At 44.1% G+C, this 24,952-nt stretch overlaps 1 protein-coding gene across 1 annotated transcript in view; it reads left to right on the forward strand.

The window, feature by feature from the left end:
- The first annotated feature begins 10,753 nt into the window (after positions 1–10,753).
- Positions 10,754–24,952, forward strand: part of LOC143958161 (collectin-43-like) — a 32,077-nt gene continuing 17,878 nt past the window's right edge. The window contains exons 1-6 of the mRNA XM_077467618.1: positions 10,754–10,850; positions 16,939–17,140; positions 18,480–18,578; positions 20,614–20,685; positions 21,574–21,645; positions 24,485–24,529. Coding sequence (XP_077323744.1) covers positions 16,957–17,140; positions 18,480–18,578; positions 20,614–20,685; positions 21,574–21,645; positions 24,485–24,529 — 472 coding nt within the window. The 5' untranslated portion in view covers positions 10,754–10,850; positions 16,939–16,956. The remainder of the gene's footprint in view (positions 10,851–16,938; positions 17,141–18,479; positions 18,579–20,613; positions 20,686–21,573; positions 21,646–24,484; positions 24,530–24,952) is intronic.

Genomic DNA, 24,952 nt, shown 5'->3' on the forward strand with positions numbered 1-24,952 from the left:
GAAACACTCCCAACCCCAGGTCACAACTCAAGATTCTTAGCCATTCACTGCATGTGAAAAAAAAAAAGTCAAATCACTAGAAATTCTCAAATCAGAACTAGGTGACTCTTCTCCAAATTTCTGGTTTTACCTACAGATAAAAGACTTCCTTCTCAATAACAAACACAAATCATCATTCTACCAGAGGTTTACTCCCCTAGAAGAAATATGCTACAAGGGCTCCCAGACCTTCAGAACAGCATCCCTAGCATACATGTGGCTATCCCTCCCACCACAAAATGGAATAAGCAAACATTAAGAAAGATGGGAAGCAGACCTAGGCATTACGATAAGTGACACCTAATGGGAAAAAGCATGCATTTTAGCACATAAATGCTCACTTAGCTCAAGATATCAAATAATTTCTTACAAAATACTCACACAGTGGTATATGATACCGGTCAAGACTAAAAAATGGTATCACACATCCTCAGACACATGTTGGTGCTGTGAGAGAGAAATGGGGACATTTATGCATGTTTGGTGGGGGTGTCCCATGATCCTTGACTACTGGAACAAAATCACTAATTGGATCAGACAAATTACAAATACTAAGATCACCCTTGATGCTGCCGCTTGTCTACTACACATTAACTCTTTCACGATCAGTAAATATAAGAAGTCCTTATCAAGGCACTTACTGACAGCAGCTAAAAGTTTAATTCCATTGCACTGGAAATCCACTCATGCTCCGAAGGTCAGGGATTGGCTGGACAGAGTCCATTATATGTATAAAATGGAAGAAGTAGCGGCAATGAAAAAGGAAAACTGTACTAGCTTCCATGAAATGTGGCAACCTTGGCTACTGTTCAGTCCTTCTAATGAATACCAATCCATTCTCTCATGAAGACTGGAAGAAATACACTATGTACTCCTAGCACGTGGGCCTTTGACTATCATAGAATTAGCATAACTAGATGACAACATTACACCCCTGGGCTCCCTAGAGCCCAAATCAGATATTCACCCCACATTCGGTATTCCTTTGTGTTGTTCTTTTTGTACCTAGTACCTACCCCTTCCTTATCCCTATCCCTCTCTCTCTCCCTGTCCATATCCTTCCCCGGTAACCTATTCTAAACCCCTCTATTTCCCCTTATCCTCTCCCTCCAAGCATTATATAATAATCTTATATGATCAAGCTTTAAAATACCTGTAATGGACTAAGCAAAAATGTCTTATTGTTTACGATGACAAGATCTTTTTCCATGTTCTTCATCTTGCATATAAATCCCTTTTGTTTTTTTCATTGTATGTTAAATTTTCATTAAATAAAAACCTTTGAATATGAAAAAAATAAAAAGTGAAAAAAAAGTGAAATATTCCTGTAAATATTGTGCTTGGGGAGTGTCTATAGTATGCCTGTGAAGTGGCATGTGTTTCCCGTGTTTAGAACAGTCCCTGCACAAAATTACATTAAATAACAAAAAAAAAGTAATTTAAAACTGCTTGCCGTTTTAATGTAATGTCTGGTTCCGGAAATATGAATGAAAATCATTGAGAAAAATGTCATGGGTAGCCCCTTTACCCATTACCAGCCCCTTTGGGTCTTGCACGGATATTAAGGGGGACCCCGTACCCAAATAAAAAAAAAGGAAAGGCGTGAGGCCCCCAGGCCCTATATACTCAGAACAGCAGTATACAGGCGGTGCAAACAAGACAGGGACTGTGTAGGTTTGTTGTGTTAAAGCGGTTCTCCACCCTAAAGGGGAAGTTCCGCTAATCTGATCCCTCCCCCCCTCTGGTGCCACAATCGGCACCTTTCAGGGGGGAGGGGGTGCAGTTACCTGGATAATCCAGGTATCTGCACCCACTACCGGGACAGACTGCCGCAGACCCCCGCAGATGCCCCGCCCCCCCCGTTGTGTTCTGGGAAACACACAGTTCCCAGGACACAGCGGGGACCAGAAGAGACTCGCAGCGCGACTCGCGCATGCGCAGTCGGGACCCGGACAGTGAAGCCACAACGCTTCACTTCCCGATTCCCTGACAGAGGATGGCGGCGGGGGCAGCAGAGAGATGAGCGATCGCTCGTCATCTGCCGCTAGCATCGCTGGACCCTGGAACAGGTAAGTGTCAATTTATTAAAAGTCAGCAGCTGCAATATTAGTAGCTGCTGGCTTTTAATATTTTTTTTTTTTAGGTGCAGAACCGCTTTAAGTAGAATCCGTTTGTAATTTTGAACTGGTACATTTTTAAAGTGTAGCTCCAGTCAAAAAATCTATTTTTAATCTTTTTGGAAAAAATAGGGAAGGGTTATCACCCCTGTAACATTTTTTTTTCCGTCTGTGCGCCTCTTCAGAAGATTTCACCTCACTTTCTGTTCCAATGACAAATGTTTTTTGAAAATGTGGGCTTTTTAGTAAAACAAGGATTGGGATAAAGCATTAGTGGAGAGATGAGACACGTTTTTCCCATATCAACTCTTACAGTAGAGAATTTCCCTTCCAAGGGGTAGATTTAATCTCACTTCCTGTTGTCTCCTTCCTTTTGCAAGTAGGAGATGTTTGTAAGTTGGATGTTTGAAAGTAGGGGCCTGCCCTATACGCTCTGCAGAAATTTGGCCCTAAGGTGCTGCCACAAGTTAACACTGTAAGCCCTCAAAGTGATTCTTGGTGGGCGCTGGAGTGCCCTGCTGTGAACTATTATATCAACAATTGTAATTACATGCCATTGTTGAACAGTGGTAGAAAAACTGGGCCTTTGGTGGTGGTGGTGCTGGTGCCACAACACTACAAGTCCTCACAGTTACTCTCGGTGGGCGCTGGAACGGGCCCTGCTGTGAAATATTATATCAAGTATTGCAATTACATGCACCTGTTAAACAGGGGCTGAAAAATTGGGCCTTAGGCACTGGTGCCACAACACTGCAACACCTCACAGAAACTCTAGTGGAGAGCAGGAATGAGCTCTGCTGCAAAGTATTGCATCAAAAATTGTAATTACACGCCACTGTTAAACAGGGGCAGAAAAATTGGGCCTTAGGTACTGGTGCTGGTGCCACAACACTGCAACCCCTCACAGATACTCTAGTTGGAGAGAAGGAATGAGCACTGATGCAAAGTTTTGCATCAAAAATTGTAATTACACCAAGTTAAGGACGTGAGCCAGACAGAGCACATGGGTCAATTGTCCCTATCGGAGGGCGGAAAGGAGGTTGGTGCCATTGTCGCAAACCACCATTCCTGGCTTAAGCTGGCATGGCATCAACCACCTCTCAGCCTGCCCCTGCAGAGCTGACAGAATATCTGCCCCAGTGTGGCTCCTGTCCCCCAAGTACACCAATGCAAGCACGCATGGCATCTTTTTGCCTGCATACTACATCTTGAACGCCTACGGAGCACCGCTGGTTCCGAGGGCAAAGCACAGGAAGAGGCCATGGAGGAAGAAGAAGTGGAGGGTGGAGAAGAGAGGTGTGTCACAACTAGTAGTAGCATTTTGGAGGCGTGGTGGCGGAACAACCTCCAACACTACTGCACCTTGTCCTGCATCCTTCCCAGCTGCCAGGAGAGTCACCCAATGCACCGTGAAAGATAGGTAACCTCCTTGTCCATGCCTGCCGGACCATGAGTCAGTGGTAATATGCACCTTACCACTGACCGCCCTGTCCAGTGAGGCAAGGACATTGCCTTCCACATGCCCGTAGAGAGCCGGAATCACCTTTCCGTGAGAAAAAGTGGCGTTTGGGAACTTGCCACTGAGGATCCACACATTGCATAAAATCACGGAAGGGGGCCGAGTCTACCAACTGAAAAGGCAGCAGTTGAAGTGCTAGCAATTTAGCCAAGCTAGCATTCAACCACTGGGCATGTGGATGGCTGGGAGTGAACTTCAGCTGGGGCAGGGAAATTTGCCTGCTACAATTAGATGTCGGTGTACTGCTAGCAGAGAGCCTGCAAGTACTTGGCTGTGAAACACCTAATTCTACACTCTCTACATTCCTCTCAGTGCAGGTTTCAGAGAGGACTGAAGGTCTAGTGGGGTTGGAGATCCCAGCTTATGAGGAGCAAGGAGAGGTTCGCTTTGTTCTTTGGTGTGTACTTTAATGTACACTCGTCTCAAAAAAGGCCCACACCAAAGAACTTTTGGAATAACACTCAGAGACAGCGCCCTGCACAGGCGGAGCTCTGCGGCGTGATTCAGCTGGTGTGCTGCCCTTAAGCTGTCCCCTGGAGGGCATCCTGCCTTATTGGAGATGTGCCTCCTCCTCCTCCACTCTCCTATCAGGCACCCACGTGGAGTCAGTGACCTCATCATCCCCTCCCTCCTCATCACTGAAGCAAACCTGGCAGTATGCTGCAGCTGCTGGAACATGACTGCCAGATTGCTGTCCTTCTTGGGCATCCCCTATCTCTGGGCTCACGCTACAGCCTTCATCAAGCTGGGTATCATCATCAGAGCCTTCAAAACACTGGGCATCCTCCTGGAGAATGTACCCAACACTGTGCTCAAACAGTTCGAGGGACTCCTCAGGAGGACATGGTGGGTCTAGGGAAGGAGTGACTGATACCATTGAGACGAGGGAAGAGACTGCGTTGGCAGCTGCTTTGCCAGTACCCTGAGCCTGGGTGAGAGAGGATGAGGAGGGTGAGGATGGCTTGATCATCCACTCTAACAAGTCTTCGGCATGTTGCGGCTCAACACTGCCAGCTGCCGACAAAAAGGACAACCGTGTCCCATGGCAACGTGCTGATGACGATGCACCGTGTTCTCGACCAGTACTGTTGCCTCTAGACACAGAGCCTGCTTGCCCTCTTTTATTGGCTCATGACTGTCTGCCTCTCCTTGTTGGCCTTCCAGACGTACTAATGGCTGGGAGATGAGAACACCAGCAATTGGGGTAGCTTTAGGTGCACACTGAGCAGATGACACAATACACGGACTGTAAATGCTACAGTTGCCTGTGGTATAGGACCAGAACAACCTGAGTAATTGGCGTAGCTTCAGGTGTACACTGTGCAGGTGGCACAATACACTGACTGTAATTACTGCAGCTGCCTGTGGTATAGGACCTGAACAATAACAGCAATTGGGGTAGCTTCAGGTGTACACTGTGTAGGGGTCACAATACACCAATGGTAACTGCTGCAGCTGCCTGTGGTATAGGACCAGAACAACACGAGCAATTGGGGTAGCTTCAGATGTACACTGTGTAGGTGGCACAATAAACTGGCTGTAATTACTGCAGCTGCCTGTGGTATAGGACCAGAACAACACCAGCATTTGGGGTGGCTTCAGGTGTACACTGTGCAGGTGGCACAATACACTGACTATAACTGCTGCAGCTGCCTCTGGTATAGGACCAGAACAACACAAGCAATCGGGGTAGCTTCAGGTGTACACTGTGCAGGTGGCACAATACACTGACTATAACTGCTGCAGCTGCCTCTGGTATAGGACCAGAACAACACAAGCAATCGGGGTAGCTTCAGGTGTACACTGTGCAGGTGGCACAATACACTGACTGTAACTGCTACAGCTGCCTGTGGTATAGGACCAGAACAACACAAGCAATTGGGGTAGCTTCAGGTGTACACTATGCAGGTGGTACAATACACTGACTGTAATTACTGCAGCTGCCTGTGGTATAGGACCAGAACAACAACAGCAATTGGGGTAGCTTCAGGTGTACACTGTGCAGGGGACACAATACACCAATGGTAACTGCTGCAGCTGCCTGTGGTATAGGACCAGAACAACACGAGCAATTGGGGTAGCTTCAGATGTACACTGTGTAGGGAGCACAATACACCGACTGTAATGGCTGCAGCTGCCTGTGGCATAGGACCAGAACAACACCGACAATTGGGGTAGCTTCAGGGGGCACAATACACCGACTATAATTACAATAGCTTCAAACTAAATGAAGACACTGTGTCTATCTGTCTCTATGAGCCGCAACACACTATGCAAGGCCACCGCGCAGGCAGCCTTATATAGTGTGGGGCGTGTACTAAACCCCCTGAGCCATAATTGGCCACAGGCATCTGCCTGTGGCCAATTATGGCTCTCCTCGCTGACGGCACTGTGATTGGCCAAGCATGCGGGTCATAGTACATGCTTGGCCAATCATCAGCCAACAATGCACTGCAATGCCACAGTGCATTATGGGCCGTGAACACCACTCGAATTTGGCGCGAACGGCCCATAAAGTTCTGGTTTCGCTGAACGCGCGAACAGCCGGTGTTCGAGTCGAACACCCAGCTCATCCCTAATCATTTTAGTTCGTTTTACCTTTTAGTCATTACATTTCTTTCATGATAAATATTTTAACTATCCCCTCCTTTTCCCCCATCTCCAGCATCCACATTAAGCTAATATCCTTTATATTGTCCACCACACTTTACATTAGTCATAGCTAATGAGCAGAATATACATACAGAGCTATATACACACACACACACACACACACAAGCAATTAGACAAATGAATAAAATATGTGTATGACAAGATAGCAATTAAGGAAACACCTGTGAACATCCAAAGTCTAAAGATTAACATTTAAATGAATGAAAGGAAAAATACTTTTTCCCCTAAAACACCAAAATCAAGCTGACACATTATTATTATTTATTCATTTGTCTAATTGCTTGTGTGTGTGTATATATAGCTCTGTATGCAGGGCTGGTGCAAGGATTTTTGACACCCTAGGCGAAACCTTATTTTGCCGCCCCATTGGCTCTGCCCCTGACCCCACCCCTTTGTCCTTGCCCTGACTCTTTTAATGACTGCTCAAAAAATTAAATTAAAAATACCTTCAAAGTTGCTGCTCTCTACACAAACCAAACTTCTGCAATCTGCACTCCCAGCACCCTGCCACCCCTGCTCCCAGCAATCTGCACTCCCAGCACCCTGCCACCCCTGCTCCCAGCAATCTGCACTCCCAGCACCCTGCCACCCCTGCTCCCAGCAATCTGCACTCCCAGCACCCTGCCACCCCTGCTCCCAGCAATCTGCACTCCCAGCACCCTGCCACCCCTGCTCCCAGCAATCTGCACTCCCAGCACCCTGCCACCCCTGCTCCCAGCAATCTGCACTCCCAGCACCCTGCCACCCCTGCTCCCAGCAATCTGCACTCCCAGCACCCTGCCACCCCTGCTCCCAGCAATCTGCACTCCCAGCACCCTGCCACCCCTGCTCCCAGCAATCTGCACTCCCAGCACCCTGCCACCCCTGCTCCCAGCAATCTGCACTCCCAGCACCCTGCCACCCCTGCTCCCAGCAATCTGCACTCCCAGCACCCTGCCACCCCTGCTCCCAGCAATCTGCACTCCCAGCACCCTGCCACCCCTGCTCCCAGCAATCTGCACTCCCAGCACCCTGCCACCCCTGCTCCCAGCAATCTGCACTCCCAGCACCCTGCCACCCCTGCTCCCAGCAATCTGCACTCCCAGCACCCTGCCACCCCTGCTCCCAGCAATCTGCACTCCCAGCACCCTGCCACCCCTGCTCCCAGCAATCTGCACTCCCAGCACCCTGCCACCCCTGCTCCCAGCAATCTGCACTCCCAGCACCCTGCCACCCCTGCTCCCAGCAATCTGCACTCCCAGCACCCTGCCACTCCTGCTCCCAGCAATCTGCACTCCCAGCACCCTGCCACTCCTGCTCCCAGCAATCTGCACTCCCAGCACCCTGCCACTCCTGCTCCCAGCAATCTGCACTCCCAGCACCCTGCCACTCCTGCTCCCAGCAATCTGCACTCCCAGCACCCTGCCACTCCTGCTCCCAGCAATCTGCACTCCCAGCACCCTGCCATTCCTGCTCCCAGCAATCTGCACTCCCAGCACCCTGCCATTCCTGCTCCCAGCAATCTGCACTCCCAGCACCCTGCCATTCCTGCTCCCAGCAATCTGCACTCCCAGCACCCTGCCATTCCTGCTCCCAGCAATCTGCACTCCCAGCACCCGGCCATCCCTGCTCCCAGCAATCTGCACTCCCAGCACCCTGCCACCCCTGCTCCCAGCAATCTGCACTCCCAGCACCCTGCCACCCCTGCTCCCAGCAATCTGCTCCCAGCACCCTGTCATTCCTGCTCCCAGCAATCTGCACTCCCAGCACCCTGCCACCCCTGCTACCAGCAATCTGCACTCCCAGCATCCTGCCATTCCTGCTCCCAGCAATCTGCTCCCAGCAATCTGCACTCCCAGAACCCTGCCATTCCTGCTCCCAGCAATCTGCTCCCAGAAATCTGCACTCCCAGCACCCTGCCATTCCTGCTCCCAGCAATCTGAACTCCCAGGACCCTGCCATTCCTGCTGCCAGAAATCTGCACTCCCAGCACCCTGTCATCCTTGCTCCCAGCAATCCGCACTCCCAGCACCCTACCATTCCTGCTCCCAGCAATCTGCTCCCAGCAATCCGCACTCCCAGCACCCTGCCATTCCTGCTCCCAGCAATCTGCACTCCCAGCACCCTGCCATCCCTGCTCCCAGCAATCTGCACTCCCAGCACCCTGCCAATCACTAGCCTAGCCTACCCCTGCAAACTTTGGTCAGCATGCTGAGGGGTGGATGGTCCCCAATTGTGCATAGAGCAGAGCAGGAGGAATTATCACTGATCTCCCCTCTCCAACCTCCCTCCCAGGCTGGCTGAGTCACACACACAAGGCTGATTAGGAGTTACAATGCACACTCACCCCTGGAGCTGAAAAAACAACAGATAGCATTTGTTTGCCTCCATGATGCTCTTTGACCCAGAAGGACTGCACCACTATCCCTGAGGTTGGCTGCTCTGCCCCCTTCCCCACCAGTGACAGATGGGATCAACCCTGTGCTGGCCACGCCCCCTCACAAGTCCCGACCACTGACCAGTGAAAATGAAGGAGGTTCTCTGCATGAATCAGAGCCCTGAGCCGCCGAACAGCTGGGGGAGCCGGGGGAGGGATCTGTGAGTGTACTGCATGCAATAGTTCCCTCCCCGCGCCCCTGCACCATTCCTCCCTCTCCTCCTCCGGACCTGCGATACACTAGTGCCGGCTCCCGATGTGACATCCACTGGGGATGAGAAGGTGACAGGCTGTGGCAGTGCCCTAGGTGGCAGTGCGCCCTAGGCGGCTGCCTGGTTCGCCTAGTGGTAGCGCCGGCCCTGTCTGTATGTATATTCTGCTCATTAGCTATGACTAAGCACCGTGTTCGGTGTGAAACATGTCAGCGGCTGTGCAGTTAGTCTGTTTGCCAGCCTAGATGCTATGATTTTATTACATTTCTGAAATAAAGTTGAATAATTTGGAGTGCGGCTATCCAGCTACATCTTTTCTACACCATGAACGTTGGGTTCCACCACCACGACTGGCTTAAGGGGGGACTCAGAGACACCCCAGCCACTGACATCGGGGTACCAGCCAGCCCCCCGGGAGAGGGCGGATGATAATGATATTATGTGACATGCCCATTTCTATCACCATTTCTATCATTTCTTTATTCATTTATTTTTTATTAAAACAGTTCTTACTGCTACGCTCAGAAGGTGCTGCTCTTTGTCCTTGGGATTACGCTATGGGTTGTCCTTTTCTTTCTTTTTTATCTAAACCCCACATACTGAGACGATTGTTTAAAGTCACTGGAGCTGATCAAAAGGATGTTTGATGATCACCTATTATTCCTTCTATGCCGTATACCTTATGGCAGTAAGGTGAGAGGCTTGTGCACACAGAGGTGCCACCATTAGAATATTAGCTGGGCACCGATCGATTGATTGCTCACGGTGGAGCGATTCGCTATTTGTGTGGAACATTATTTCAGACTGTTACAATGGAATTTGTTTCTTGTTTTATCACTTTCATTACCGGACTATATTGATTTTTTATCCAGCTTTATTGCACACTCAGTGGTGCATGTTGGACTTTATCACACTGTTTATTCGTTTGTTCACTAATTCGTTTGATGTCACATTTTATTATATAGATTTCAGATATTTGGTTTCAGGCTTTTATCATCACATGGTATTTTATATATTTTGTATATTTTAGTTGTTATTGATTTGATACACATTTGTATATCACACACAGTGCAACGCCATCACATATACATTTATATTTTTTCTCTGCTTAGGATCAGTTAATCAGGTGCTTGCTGCAGTGTATTTAGTCACCTATCTTCACCTTCATCTTGACAGCGCAGCGGCAGGAGTAAAGCCCCATACACACGGTCGGACTTGTACAAACTTTTCCGTGGACTTTTGTACAAAGTGTGTTGTCCACAAGTTTGTATTGCATACACACGGTCGGACTTTTTGACAACAAACACGAACGTAATGACGTCACAACGTACTGACGCCGCTTCAAAAGAGGACGTTCAATGACTCCAGCGCCACCTTTGGTCAACTTCTGTATTGTAGTCTGATCGTTTGCAATGGTTCTGAGCATGCGTGTTTGTACCTTGTACAAAAGTCCGATGCTTTTGCGTACACACGGTAGGACTTTGCTCCATCGGACTTTTGTTGCCAGAAAGTTTGTCCGTTCGCACAGCCAACAAAAGTCAGATGAAAACAGAAAAAGTTTGTCCGATGGAGCGTACACACAGTCGGATGTTGCTCCAAAACAGCTAATTTGCATGTTTGTTGTCAAAAAGTCCGACCGTGTGTACGGGCCTTTACTCATCTTTATATCTTTATTACCAGGACACAATAACACAATCAATTTCATACTCTAGAACATACTTCCTTACAAATATTTGCATATTGAGGTTATACATATTTGCCATCAGTCCTTTGTTTAGTTGGATTGTGCAAGTAAGCCAATATCCTATCAGTATATATAGAGGCATGTTGAATCCTTTGCACTACACTTGATTCAGATTTCTAAGTGCTGGTCGGTGAGTAACATTACACTATCCGGTACCATTTGAATTATATTTATAGGATTCCATTTCTATATACTTGCAACACAGAATAATATCTGCAGCCTCTTCGTAGCCACTTCAACAAACACTCCAACATGGCATTTTCTCAGGATAGGTTTCAAGAGGGTGACAAGAGTGGACTATACTCTGTTGGAACCCCATGTGATGGGTTGACAGAGCAGGAGCACAGAAACATGGAAAGCATAGGAAGTGTTTAAACAAGGACCTTCATGGCAGCATTGGCAGGGGTTATTTTACAAAAAAATGCTGATTTAAAAAGATTGGAAATTACTTTTGAAATTACATTAACATGTTAAAATTTTATATGATACCTTAGGGATTGGGGTTACATCATTTTTTCTTTGTTAGTTTATTGAATTTTTGGATGGTTGCATTAGTTTGAAATTGGCTTAAAGTCAGTATATGCTTTTCCTGGCTCCAATTTGAGCTGGCTGGAGCTTATACAAGAGCCAAGACTGTAGGTAAGTTTGGTGAGGCCTTGTAACTAAACCATTAAAGGTGCCCATGGTAATGTCCATCTGAAAGACTGTATACCTGTAGTGATATAGAATACTAACTGTTATTGTACATAAATGAGGGGGGGGAGTTTTGGGACTTTAACGACCTCAATACAGTGAACTTACACCCCCTTCCTGTCCAGACCAATTTTCAGCTTTTAGCGCTCTCACAGTTTGAATGACAATTACTCAGTCATGCAACACTGTACCCATATGAAACTTGCATTCTTTTTTCCACACAAATAGAGCTTTCTTTTAGTGGTATTTAATCACTAGTGGGTTTTTTATTTTTTGTGCTATAAATTTAAAAAAAAAACATACATTTTGTGAAAAAAATGCCTTTTTCTTTGTTTCTGTCATAAAATTTTGCTAATTAGTCTTTTTTCTTCATAAATGTTGGCCAAAATTTATACTACTACACATCTTTGGTAAAAATAACCCACATAAGTGTATATTATTTGGTCTTTGTGAAAGTTATAGAGTCTACAACTATGGTGCCAATCACTGAAAATTGATCACTTCTGATCAGGCCTTCAGTACATCAGGTGTATCTCAGTTCTTGAGACACTAACAAGTCAGGAAAGTACAAATACCCCCCAAATTACCCCTTTTTAGAAAGTAGACATTCCAAGGTAATAAGTAAGTAGCATGGTGAGTTTTTTAAGTTGTAATTTTTTCCCACAATTTTTTGCAAAATAAAGATTTTTTTTAATTAAATTTTTATTTTTTTACAAAATTGTCATATTATCAGGTTATTTCTCACACACAGCATATCCATACCACAAATTACACCCCCAAAATAAATTCTGCTACTCTTCCCGAGTACGGCGATACCACATGTGTGAAACTTTTACGCAGCCTGGCCACATACAGAGCACCAACATTGAAGTGGCAACTTCAGACGTTCTACGAGCAAAAATGACACATCTCATTTCACAACCACCTATTACAACTTTGAAGGCCCTGGAGCACCAGGACAATGGAATTGCCCACAAAATGACCCCATTTTGGAAAACAAACACTCCAAAGTATAATCTGTGAGGCATAATGAGTCTTTTGAATTGTTCATTTTTTTCCAGAAGTGTTTGGAAAATGTAAGAAAAAAATGAAAACACATTTTTTTACACAAAGTTGTCGATTTATAAGATATTTCTAACACATAGCATGTATATAGCAACAATTACACCCCAAAGCTCATTCTGCTACTCTTCCCAAGTATGGCGATACCACATGTGTGATACTTTTACACAGCCTGGCCACATAGAGAAGCCGGACATTGAAGTAGAACCTTCAGGCGTTCTAGGAACATAAATTACACATCTCATTTCATTCCTACCCATCACACTTTTGAAGGTCCTTGGGCACCAGGACAATGGAATTACCCATAAAATGACCCAATTTGGAAAGCAAACATCCCAACATATATTCTATGAGGCACGGGCAGCAAATTGGTACTCAGGTACTCCGATGGGCTGCAGATAGGTACTCGGTAATCTGATGGGCTGGTGACAGTTACTTGGGTACTCTGATGGACTGTGACAAGTACTTGGGTACTCTGATGGACTGTGACAGGTACTCGGGTACCCTGATGGCCTGGCGACAGGTACTAGGGTACTCTGATGGCCTGGGGACAGGTACTCAGGTACTCTGTTGGCCTGGTGACAGGTGCTTGGGTACTTTGATGGCCTGGTGACTGGTATGCGGGTACTCTGAAGGGCAGTGATAAGTACTCAGGTACTCATATGGACTGTGGCAGGTACTCGGGTACTCAGATGGACTGGGACAGGTACTTGGGTACTCTGATGGACTGAGATAGGTACTCAAGTAACAGGTACTATAATGGGTGGTGACAGGTCCTATTTATTGGAGGGGCAATCAGTTTGATTGGTGCATACTGTAAGCGGTAACGAAATGTTACCGCAATTTCCTTCTCGTACACGATCGGTGTGTGAGGAGGAGAACGCGGTAACTTCTCATTACCGCGGTTTGTTTACATTTAGTGATCGGCTGTGAAAGGATCACAGCCGATCACATGGGTAAACAGCCGGCCAATGGCTGTTTACCAGCGACGGTCACGAGCAGTCGTGAACTGGGACGTGAACACTGCACGCACGCATGTGCCGTTCACAGTGGGGATGGAACCTGTGATGAAGTTACGGCCGATCACACGGTAAACAGTGATACCCAATGACTGTTCAACCCCCCTCGGTGGTGAGCGGTGTCTCCGTGACACACCGCCACCGAAGGTACAGGGATGCGCGCATGATCATGCGCATTCCCTGTTTAAATGGGAGGACGTCATATGACACCCTCCTGCCACAAGAGCCACGCCGCCTGGCCGGTGGTTGGCAACCAGTTAAATGAAGCACAATAAATGTCCCTGATTCAGGTAAATAAGAAAGAAATATGGGACTTTGCATGAGGCAATTGACTTGTGGCGGCAGAGTGGTTAATAAACATTATTTATTTGTGACAATAGTATGAAACAAGTAAAAAAGTATTTTCATATATATAGTGTGTGGTGATGTTGTGAACGAAGGTGTCTTTAAGACTTCAAGCACAGTACAGTAATGGGAAACTCAGCCGCAGTAAACCATTTGAATGGTGTAAACCTTTCAAAGATGGCCATACGTTTGTCAGTGACAATACCAGCCATGTTGGTTCCCAGCCCACAGCAGCCATTCCTGTGAACATTTAACACGTGGAACGCTTGATCCTTGATAATCGACCCATAACCTGTCCCCCTAAAATATTTCACGGGAGGTCAACATTTCAGCACTGATGACAATGTGAAGCAGGCTGTCCTTAGATGAATCAGGCATACTGACAAATGTTTCTATGCCAAAGCTTTAAAGGCATTAGTTAAACGCTGGGATAAGTGTATAAATGTAGCAGGCGAGTATGCCGAAAAATAAATGCAGTTTCCACTCTTTGAAATTTCTTGTTTTATTATATAAACGCAAAAGTCACGGTTTGACTTCCCATCGTAACAGTTGTATAGAAGGGCCATTCTCAGGCAGGGCTCCTCCAGGGGTTATTAGGGGCTCCTTGAACTGTAGCTTTTGACCTTCCATCTGATGGTGCCTGTGTAGTTCAAGGTCATTTGGCATAGTTAGTGATATATCATATTTTTAGCTGTTGGTAAGTGTGCCAATCTGACCACCAATATAAGGCATATTCCTCCCCCTGACCACCAATGTAAGAAGCATTCTTCCCACTGATCACCAATGTAAAGAGCATTTTTTCCACTGATCACCAATGTGAGGGCCGTTCTTCACAATGTTCACTAAGGTAAGGGGTATTCTTTCCACTGACTCCCAATGTAAGAAGTATTCTTTAAATTCTCCCCTAATATATTATTTTAATAGGGTTTCCCAGAGACCTGATAAATCAAAGACTAGTATGGAGGTTAGTAACCGATATATATATATATATACAGTGGATGTAAAAAGTCTACACACCCCTGTTTAAATGTCAGGTTTCTGTGATTTTAGTTTTTTAGTTTTACTTCCCTCCACCTAAAAGATTTCAGTTTGTTGTTCAACTGAAATGTCAATGTAGTGTGTAGACTTTTCATATCCACTGTATCTCTCTCTCTCTCTATATATCTATCTATCTATCTATCTATCTATCTATCTATCTATCTATCTATCTATCTATCTATCTAGTTACATAGTTAGTAAGGTTGAATAAAGATACCAGTCCATCCTGAGTTAGTGTATAAAATTGTCCCTATCTGTATACATTGAGTCTCATTAAGATGCTTGTTTATTATATTATTATGTATTTAAGGTACCCATATAGTGCCATCAATTTACGCAGCACTCCACACATACGTCACACACTCACTTTGGTCTCTACCCTCAAGGATCCCACAATCCCCAACTCACAATCATATACTAGGGCCATTTTTGGACAGAAGCCAATTAACCTACCAGCATGTTTTTGGAGTGTGGGAGGAAACCAGGGTACCCAGAGGAAACCCACGCAGGCACAGGGAGAACATGAAAACTCCAGCCATGTAGTGTCGTGGTTGGGATTTGAACCAGCCACCCTTTTTACTGCTAGGCGAGAGTAATAACCACTACACAACCACTACACAACTGTGCCTCCCAACCACTACACCATGGTGTGATCTATATATAGAGGAAGATAGATACACAGGTTCATCTCATAAATTTAGAATATCATCAAAAAGTTTATTTATTTCAGTAATTCGATTCAAAACTCATATTTTATATAAATGTGTTACACACAAAGTGATATAGTTCCAGCATTTCTTTCTTTTCATTTTGATAATTATGGCTTACAGCTAGTTAAAAATCCAAAATTCAGTATCTCGGAAAATTTGAATATTACATTAGACCAATAAAAAAATATATTTTTAATACAGAAATGTTGGCTTACTGAAAAGTATGTCCATGCACAAGTATAGTATGCACTCAATACTTGGTCGGAACTTCTTTTGCATTAATTACTGCATCAATGTGGTGTGGCATGTAGGCGATCAGCCTGTGGCAATGCTGAGGTGTTATGCAAGTTCAGGTTTCTATGATAGTGGCTTTCAGCTTATCTGCATTGTTGGGTCTGGTGTCTCATCTTCCTCTTGACAATACACCACAGATTCTATATGGGGTTAAGGTCAGGTGAGTTTTCTGCCCAATCAAGCACAGTGATACCATGATCTTTAAACCAGCTATTGGCACTTTTGGGAGTGTGGGCGGGTGTCAAGTCCTGCTGGAAAATGAAATCATCATCTCCATAAAGCTGGTCAGCAGGAGCAAGCAAGAAGTGCTCTAGAATTTCCCGATAGAGGGCTGCGCTGACTTTGGACTTGATAAAACATAATGGAACAACATCAGATGACATGACTCCCCAAATCATCATGGACTGTGGAAAATGTTGCATTTGATTTGAAAATCAAGGTCCCAGAGTCTGAAAAGGGGAGAGGCACAGAATCCAAGTTGCATGATGTCCAGTGTGAAGTTTCCACAGTCAGTGATGACATCACATGCAGCTTGATGAACAACATGGTTATGTTCGAAACTATGTAGTCATTTTTCTGCTTGTAATATGCATGAAAATTTGACGTAAAATAAATATCGCAAAGATTGAGATTGCATACCCAATTTATATATATATATATATATATATATATATATAAATACACACACTCAAATAAGTAGACGTTGCCAATGAAGTGGAAAGTCTGCTTCAAATACATCAGCAGAAGTGTTTCTACACCTAGTATAGAAAGTGGCTTATGTGCATAAAACAGGGATATTTGAGTCCTTAAAATCGTTGTAAATACACTCAGGCAAACAAATTGCCCATGGGACTTTAAAGAGACATGTCATACAAAAAAGTAAATCTTTCTTATAAAATATTAAATTGTATTCAATATACGTATCATTAAATATATCCATACCAATATACAAAATCCTTTGATATACCAAAAATATTTTTGTGGGCAATTAAAAGGTGTAATATATCAATAAACAAGGGAGATGATCAAACAATGTAAATGTTTTTTCTCTCTACAGATCAACTATATTTGGAATATGTCAATTGTGAAGGTTCTTGGTCTACTTTTGCTCCATGTGGCATTAGTGACTCCAGGAACACAGATATGCAAAGACCCTGATGAAAATGCCTACTCCATCATCACATGCGGAGCTCCTGGGAAGAACGGTCTACCAGGCATGAATGGGGCAAATGGAGCAAAGGGGGAAATGGGTGAACCAGGTAATACCATAAACAAACTTTTAATACCATTAAAGATCTGTATCCCAATACTTCACCAGGTGGTTTCTGGAGGTCTGGTAACCCCCCCAGTATTATACCAACATGTTACTTTAGCAGGCTCATACTTAAAAATAGCCATTTCCAATGAAGAAGAGCTGACGTCAACAGTACAGTCAGAGCCTTCAGAATTGTTGTTACTGGTCACAGATCCCCTTTTCAGGTTGGGCACTAATGCCCCATATACACGATTGGAAATTCCGCCAGCAAAAGTCTGATGTGAGCTTTTGGTTGCAAATTCCAACTGGGTGTATGCTCCATCGGACTTTTGCTGGCGGAATTCCCGCCAGCAAAAGATTGAGAGCAGGTTCTCAATTTTTCGGTCGGAAAAAAGTTCCGATCAAAAATTCTGATCGTCTGTACCAATTCCGCCGTGCAAAATTCCTCCGCATACTCTGAAGCATTGGACTTCATTTTCTTGGCTCACCGTAGTGTTGTATGTCACTGCGTTCTTAACGGTTGAAAGTTCAGAGAACTTTTGTGTGACCGTGTGTATGCAAGCCAAGCATGAGCGGAATTCAGTTGGAAAAACCATCCAAGTTTTTTTCAACGGAAAATCTGCTTGTGTGTATGGGGCATAAGAAGAATTTGACTACCTCTCTTTACAGTGTATATTTATTGTCCTCATGGATTTTGGCTAGCACTAAAAATTTGGTCTGTATGACTAATGCAGTCTTCCTGAACAAACAGTGATCTAGAGTGTCTCCTCAGTTAAAAACTGAGAGTTGTTTGTAGTTCTTAAAAAAAACAAAAAAAATTATTTAACCTTTTTGGATCATGTCCAGTACATACAAAGTGGTTAAACGGTTTCAGTTTTGCTCAGCAGGCTTTGAGCTTTTTGTTTAAAAGTGATTTGGGCAGCTGTAGAGTTGCCCGACCACTGTTATGTTCTTGCAGAGCATAGTCTGCACAAGGTCCCTCATTAATGGTTAATAAACTCATGAGTTGTAGTTACCTACTGATCATTTTGACTTCCATCATTTTTGACCTTTCAGTGGCGTTGCGTTGGTAGTTTTTAGGCTTGACGTGTTTGGAATCTATTTGCTAGACAGTACCTTTTTTATTTAGTAAAAAATAAATATGGATTAAATTGTGTTTGTGTGCATTAAAATATATTTTGTGTATTAGGTCACTGGGGGGGCCCCATCAAAATTTTGCTAGTGGGCCTCATGAACACTTTGCTCTGGTGTCCCATGATCAGTAGTTACTCCCCTACTTAGCATGAAACAATATATCTGATAAGAGATCAGCTTTTAACTCGTAAAATGTATTCCATAACTAGGTCTGCCTGGACCACCGGGAGAAACTGGACAAACTGGACCAAGAGGAGAGCAAGGGCCAGCAGGACCAAAGGGAGAAACAGGAGACAGAGGAGCTTCAGGTAACATCTGAACTATATAAAAACATAATATATTTCCTGCCTACTCAAGAATTGACTCCATGCTATAAGGTGTACAGTAGTGTTCTTCATTAGTTGAAAACAGGTGAAACATGACAAGATATTCAGTAATGGGAAACTATACTGGTTTTAGGTCAAATTAGTTTTGATTTTTCTAATTTTGGTTTACAATTTTTAAAAACAAAGTTTTATATCTGAGCTTTTCTTCACTATGTATATAAAATATTTGTTTTAAAATAAAACATCTATAACAGTGTTTACTCATGATGCAAAACACTATGGGTCTTTAAAAAAAAAAGAAGTACAGCAGGAGATGTTTGCTTTCAGACACTTTGTCTGACTGAGACTCTATAGAGCGCTGTCTGGTGGGAAGGAGCCATGTGTATGCGGCATTACTTTTCACAAAGATGAAACCAGCACCAGCAGGAGACGAGAACTTGTGGATGAAACCTCGAGTGCATCTGCAACATATTTCTCCATGGCCTTATCCCCTGAGACCGACAAAGGGTAAACCCGGCCACTGGGGGATATGGCACCAGGTGGAAGGTCAACCGATCAATCATATGACCGGTGTGGAGGCAAACTACCTGTTTGACCTTTGTCAAAGACATCGCTAAAATGGCGGTACACCACAGGCAGGGAGGAGAGTGAAGAGGTGCATAGAACCTTAGCCACATTCTGGAAACATGTCTTGCTGCATTGTGATGACCAGGAGAGAACCTCAGCACAAAGCCAATCAAAAGAGGGATTGTGCCTCTATAACCAAGGATAGCCAACAACCAGCAGAAACTTAGGTGAGGAAATAATTTGAAATTGGATTATCTCATGGTGAAGAGCCCCTATGGCCATGGACAATGGAACAGTCTTATGAGTCACATGGGCAGGCTGTAAAGGTCTCCCTTCAAGAGCCTTAATGACAAGTGGAGTGGCAGGAAGCTGAGCGGAATTGAGTGCTTAGATACAAAGGCAGCATTAATGAACAAGCCTGCCGCCCCAGAGTTAATTAGAGCCTGTATCTCGATGGATGACTCAGACCAAGAAAGGGTAACCGGAACCAGAGGCTTATCCTTCTGGATAACTGGGGACAAAACAATGCCACCTAAGGTCTGTCCCCTACAGGACCTCAAGGTTCAGGCATTCCCTGGATGAGTAGGACAAGACTAAAAAGTGACCTGCCTGGCCACAATAAAGGCACAATCTCCCCCTCTCCCTAAATGTTCTCTCATCCGCAGACAGACGTGAAAGCAGAAGTGCATGGGTTCATCTTCACTGCAACCACAGTGGGAGCTTCCAGGTGAGCCCGGTGAGCCGTGTGATTCAAGAACATCTGTAAGGCTATGGCTTACGGTTATCCTGCTAATCCAACCTGGGAAAAATATTACCAACAAGTGGATTGACTGCATCTTCTGAATTCATGGCCTTCGCCTACTGTCAGAAACCATGAATCAGACCAAGACAGAAGTGCAGTTAAAATCACACTTGTTTAATAATAATAATAGTAAAAGGTAAAAAGAGCAAAGTAGTCAAATTATAGCCAGAGTTTGGTAACCGGAACCGATAGTCAAACAAGCCAGGATGTCAGGGAGCCAGAGATCAGCATACTACAGGACAGGCCAGGAAATCAGGAAACCGGAGAATTAGCATAGTGGAACAGCAAGCAGGATCAGGAACCAGAAAGGAAATCAGCCAAGCAAGTCATCAACAGGTACACAGGAGAGAGTCTCTGGATGTGTTGACCAAGGTGAAGGCAGAGAGGGACTGAACTGAACAGCTTAAGTAACCAGCAGGAATGATGAACAGGATATCATTATCTGGTGAGTGACTGTGAAAAAGATTAGAGCTGGCAATCAACCGACAGCTGAGTGGCCTGCTCTGAGAAGGAAGGGCTGAGCCCAGCCCTGACACTTTTTTGAGGGTACAGGTCCTGTTAGAAACACGTTGAAGGTGAGGGAGGAACCAGGGAAGTAAACAATTAAGTAGGTTAAACTAAAGCTTTTATTCTTTCTTGACTGATTAGGCCCTCCTGGATTACAAGGAGTTGCCGGACCACCTGGTGCAAAAGGGGAAAGAGGAGCCAACGGGGAAACAGGTAACTGGGAACTTAATTAAAGTGAATCCTCTGTGCTTACATTAATAATTTGTATGACTTTAGATTAAACAACAGAAAAGTATATATGTACTGTAGCTGAATGTGAACTGATATGACTAGGTTTTAGATATAGGGGGCCTAGGTGTATGGAGGCTCATATTAGAGGTAATATGGTAAAGGGACCAGGTGTGCAAAATAGGCCCTTGAGCATCAGTGTTTATGAGAGCTATTATTTTGGATAATATGGTAAATAGGGGCTATTTTAGGTCTACAATATTGGCCATTTGGCAGCTACCATATATTCAAGGGCAATGTGGTAAATAGAGGCATCTTTATTTAAAGTGTATTTCACTGCAAAAAAAAAAAAAAAATAACACATGCAGTACAGGATGAGGGCTAAATAGTGCACGGACTAGCTTTGAATTTCTTATATGATCAACCAGCATTTTTGTCTTGCTGAACAAATTAAATAATGTTAATTACATTTTTAACATGCTAAAAAAGAAGTACATTTTTAAGGCTTACGTAAATGTTGAGAGGTCTCATATTAGAGGAAATATGTTAAATGGAGGCCATTTTTCTAGGTCTGCAATATAGGCCCTTAGGCCCCAATGTTTATGGGAGGCTTATTCTAGGGGTAATGTTTTAAAAATGGCTATCATTAGATCTGCAACATAGTTCACTGGCCACCAAACTAGAGTTGGGGATGGAAAGGGGCAGCCAAAGTTTTGCTATGAGGTCCAGGAATTTGTAGTTTGCTTTTAAGATTTTTTTTGGTAAATACTATTTTAGCAATCCTTATTTACAAGTACATCCTTGTTGTATCAAAATATAATTCTATATGTTGTTCTATCTTTAATTGGGTCACTGTATTACATGGCTTTTTAGGAGCACCGGGTACACAAGGGGTCGCCGGACCAACAGGCCCAAAAGGAGAAAGAGGAAGCAGCGGGCCTTCAGGTAAATAAGGAACATATTGTTTGTGTACATGAAGGAAATTAAGACCTTATTTTTTTCTCTCTGGTTGGTTTTTCAACCAAAGCTTCCATTAATGTTATCTCACCAAACTCTGCTGCAACTAAAACCCAACTTCAGCAAAAAAGTTTTTGCGTTGGATAGAACAAGGGAAGGTTAGTGTGACATACACACACTGTCAGCCTTGCTGTACAAATAGTATTTTCCGCTTGCAGGACACCAATCTAAGTACCAGCAGATTGAGAGTGACCATCACTCGGAAAGGTAGGCTGGCCAATTATCCCTTTACACACACATGGTAACCACCACCACATATTTTAATAGAAACATGCACCATTCACTGCTGCAATCATGACCTTTAACCTCTTCATGCAGAAGTAACACACATACGTGGCCTCGTGCACTGGGTATTTTTAAGTGGAGATGCATATATGCATCTCTCCCTTTGTGCTGAGAGTCTCACCGAGATTCCTGGGCCCTGTACTAAGCCTCCGATTGGCTACCACATTGATCAGTCACTGTGAAGCCCGCCCCTGTGTTTTTTTTTTCTTTCTGTTGATGGAGAAGAAGGATGTATCTTTCTTGTTCCTTGCAGAAAGTTTGTAATAAAATGAACCTCCACATGCCCTTGCTATAGCCAAAATTTATTTGGAAATATTACCGTTGCCTCCTGAAATAAATTTTGAATAGAACAAAATAAAAACTATATGTCTGTCTTCCAAAATTCAAACTTCGAACAGAATAGAACCAGTTATTCTTCACAATGAATTCAAATCGATTCTATATTTTTGGAAAAAATTGAATCTGATCGAATATGAATAAACTAAACGAAATTAATTTCATTACAAATGCAACAAAACTAATATAGTAAATTAACAAATCTTTTCGAAGTGAAAATAAACAAATGTTTCCATTCTGTACATATCTAGTGAGAGGAAATCTCCCCAATGGGGTCACCGGTAGAAATAATGAAGGCCTCTTGAGCCCCCCTCCCTGGGGAAAGAGAGCCTTGACTGCTGGGGGCATGGCCAGGTGCCGGACAAAGGAAATGATTGGTAGAAACATGGGAATGGGATGGGCCTGAGCTCAGGAAACGTGTACCCCAGGGAATTCTGGGTCTTTCACAAGAATCGGAAGGGCTGACCACCCTCCCGCCCCCTTTTTCCTTTTGTTATGGTATGTCACAACTTGCTGCGGTTTCTTGCCCTTGCCAGCATTTAAAAGTTGCTGGAATGGGTTATGCCCTTGATGAAAAATTGGAAGTAGGCTGTCTGTCCGGCACTTATGGTAAGGACAGGCCCCACTACCCCCTTTTGTAATTGAGTGCTCAAAGTACGACTGTGATCGGCACTGCTTAAATGTGTTCACATGTTACGTGTTAGAATTTAATAAAGCTGTGGCTTTGCCCTTTCCAACCTGATGGTTGTAAGTGTTTTATTTAATGGGGTAAAAGGGCAAGGGTGGTGGGGGATTTGATCCCATTGTGTTACATTAATTTAAACCTAGGTCCATTGCGCATCACCAGTCAAAATTGCAATAGCTCAAGTGAGGAGGAGTGCTGAATAACTCAGTTTATATTTCTAAGCCCTTGTACACACGGTCGGACATTCCGACAACAAAATCTGTCGGATTTTTTCCGATAGATTTTGTCCGAAACTGGTGTTCAGAACGTGATGACGTTCGTTCGTTGCAAAGGGCAGGACTGGGCAGGACTGCGAGCCGAGCCGATTACACAGGAGACCCACCTCTGTTTATTTCAGCAATAACAAGGCTGCAGATGTGCACTGATTATGCTGCAAAGAGAGGCAAGGCTGCAGATGGGCACTGATAAGACTGCAATGATTGTCAAGTCTGCAGATGGGCACTGATAAGACTGCATTGATGGGCACTGACCATTATTTTGCTTCAAAGTAGTTTATTTTTTTTTAAACTTTTTTTTCCTGAAACGTCCCTCTTAAATTGACGGTGCGTGTTATACACTGATAAATACAGGTATTTATTTTTTACTAGTAACGAGTAGCAGAAACACAAGATCTCCATCTTCTCCCCTGTCAAAACGATATTCTGCCTTGTTTACATAGGTAGACCACCATTCTGCCTCTCTCGAGAATGGTTGGGGATGGCCGGAAGACATCGGGTCCACCGGCCCCCTGATTGGCTCCCCCTCTGTCCAATCAGTCTCCAGCTATACATGCGCATCCCTTAGAGGCCATTGCACATTTTGCACAAAAGAGACACTTTACCACAGTAAATGTATATTACGCAGTCAGCAAGTGGTTAGAATCACCAAGGAAAGGTCAACTTGTTTCAGGGGCTTGTAAAAAAAAAACACCCTTCCTCAGGGTTGAATAGGCTGTAGAAAATGGGATCTGCACTAATATTAAACAGAAGCAGAGTTTACTAGGAACAATGTAACTGATATGAGTGTTGCATATTTATTTTTTGCACCTATTGAGCAGATACAGTATAATAACAAAATGACTTACCAGGCAATGTTCTGCAGTGAGTAGTACAGTGGTGACATCTCCAAATCTGAATGCACATTCTCTGTGACACAGTCAGGGGCAGCAGTGCCTTAGACCTCACACTGCAGATATACAGTTATTGGGCTGTAGGTACAGGCGTGCCTAGACACCCTCACACATCCTTTAGAGGAAAGTAAACAGACAGATTGTCATCAACATCTTTGTTTAAAATAATGATCTTTGACCCACAGATATTCATAGGCCTAAATTTATTTTGATCTTCTCCTGCACAGATAATTTAAAGTTTTAACTGTTTTGTTTAATTAACTCTCCTATTAAATATGTTCTATAACTAACAGGACCACCAGGACCGAAAGGGGAAAGAGGAGACAACGCTGCTCCAGGTAACAGTCCATGTCATTTGTTGCTTACATAATGATATATTACAGTACATCAATTTAATTCAGTATTAAAGTTAAACTGTTAGGCCATGATCACACCTATCTGGTATGCTTTTTTTGTGAATTTTGTAACCTGCATTGTTGCATGTCTACACACCTGTAAGAAGTGGTCTGAGCAGCACCTTCCAGTGATTAGAGTTATTAAGACTGGATGCCCCCCTTTGTGGTGCCAAGTGTGCCTTCCCAAACTAGGTGTTTGCTGCATGACCTGAGCACCGCCTTTTTTTAATAGTATTACTGCAGTTGTCCATCCTGCCTCTTCTTTTTTTTTCCCAGATAATTTTTATTATTAGTAACATAACGTTTACAGATAATAACAACAGAAATTAAACCAATGCAATTGGTACATGTAGTCAAACAATTTCC

Source organism: Lithobates pipiens, unplaced genomic scaffold, assembly GCF_037356315.1.
Source record: "Lithobates pipiens isolate NorthernLeopardFrog02 unplaced genomic scaffold, aLitPip1_a1.2 Scaffold_59, whole genome shotgun sequence".
Lineage (NCBI taxonomy): Eukaryota > Metazoa > Chordata > Amphibia > Anura > Ranidae > Lithobates > Lithobates pipiens.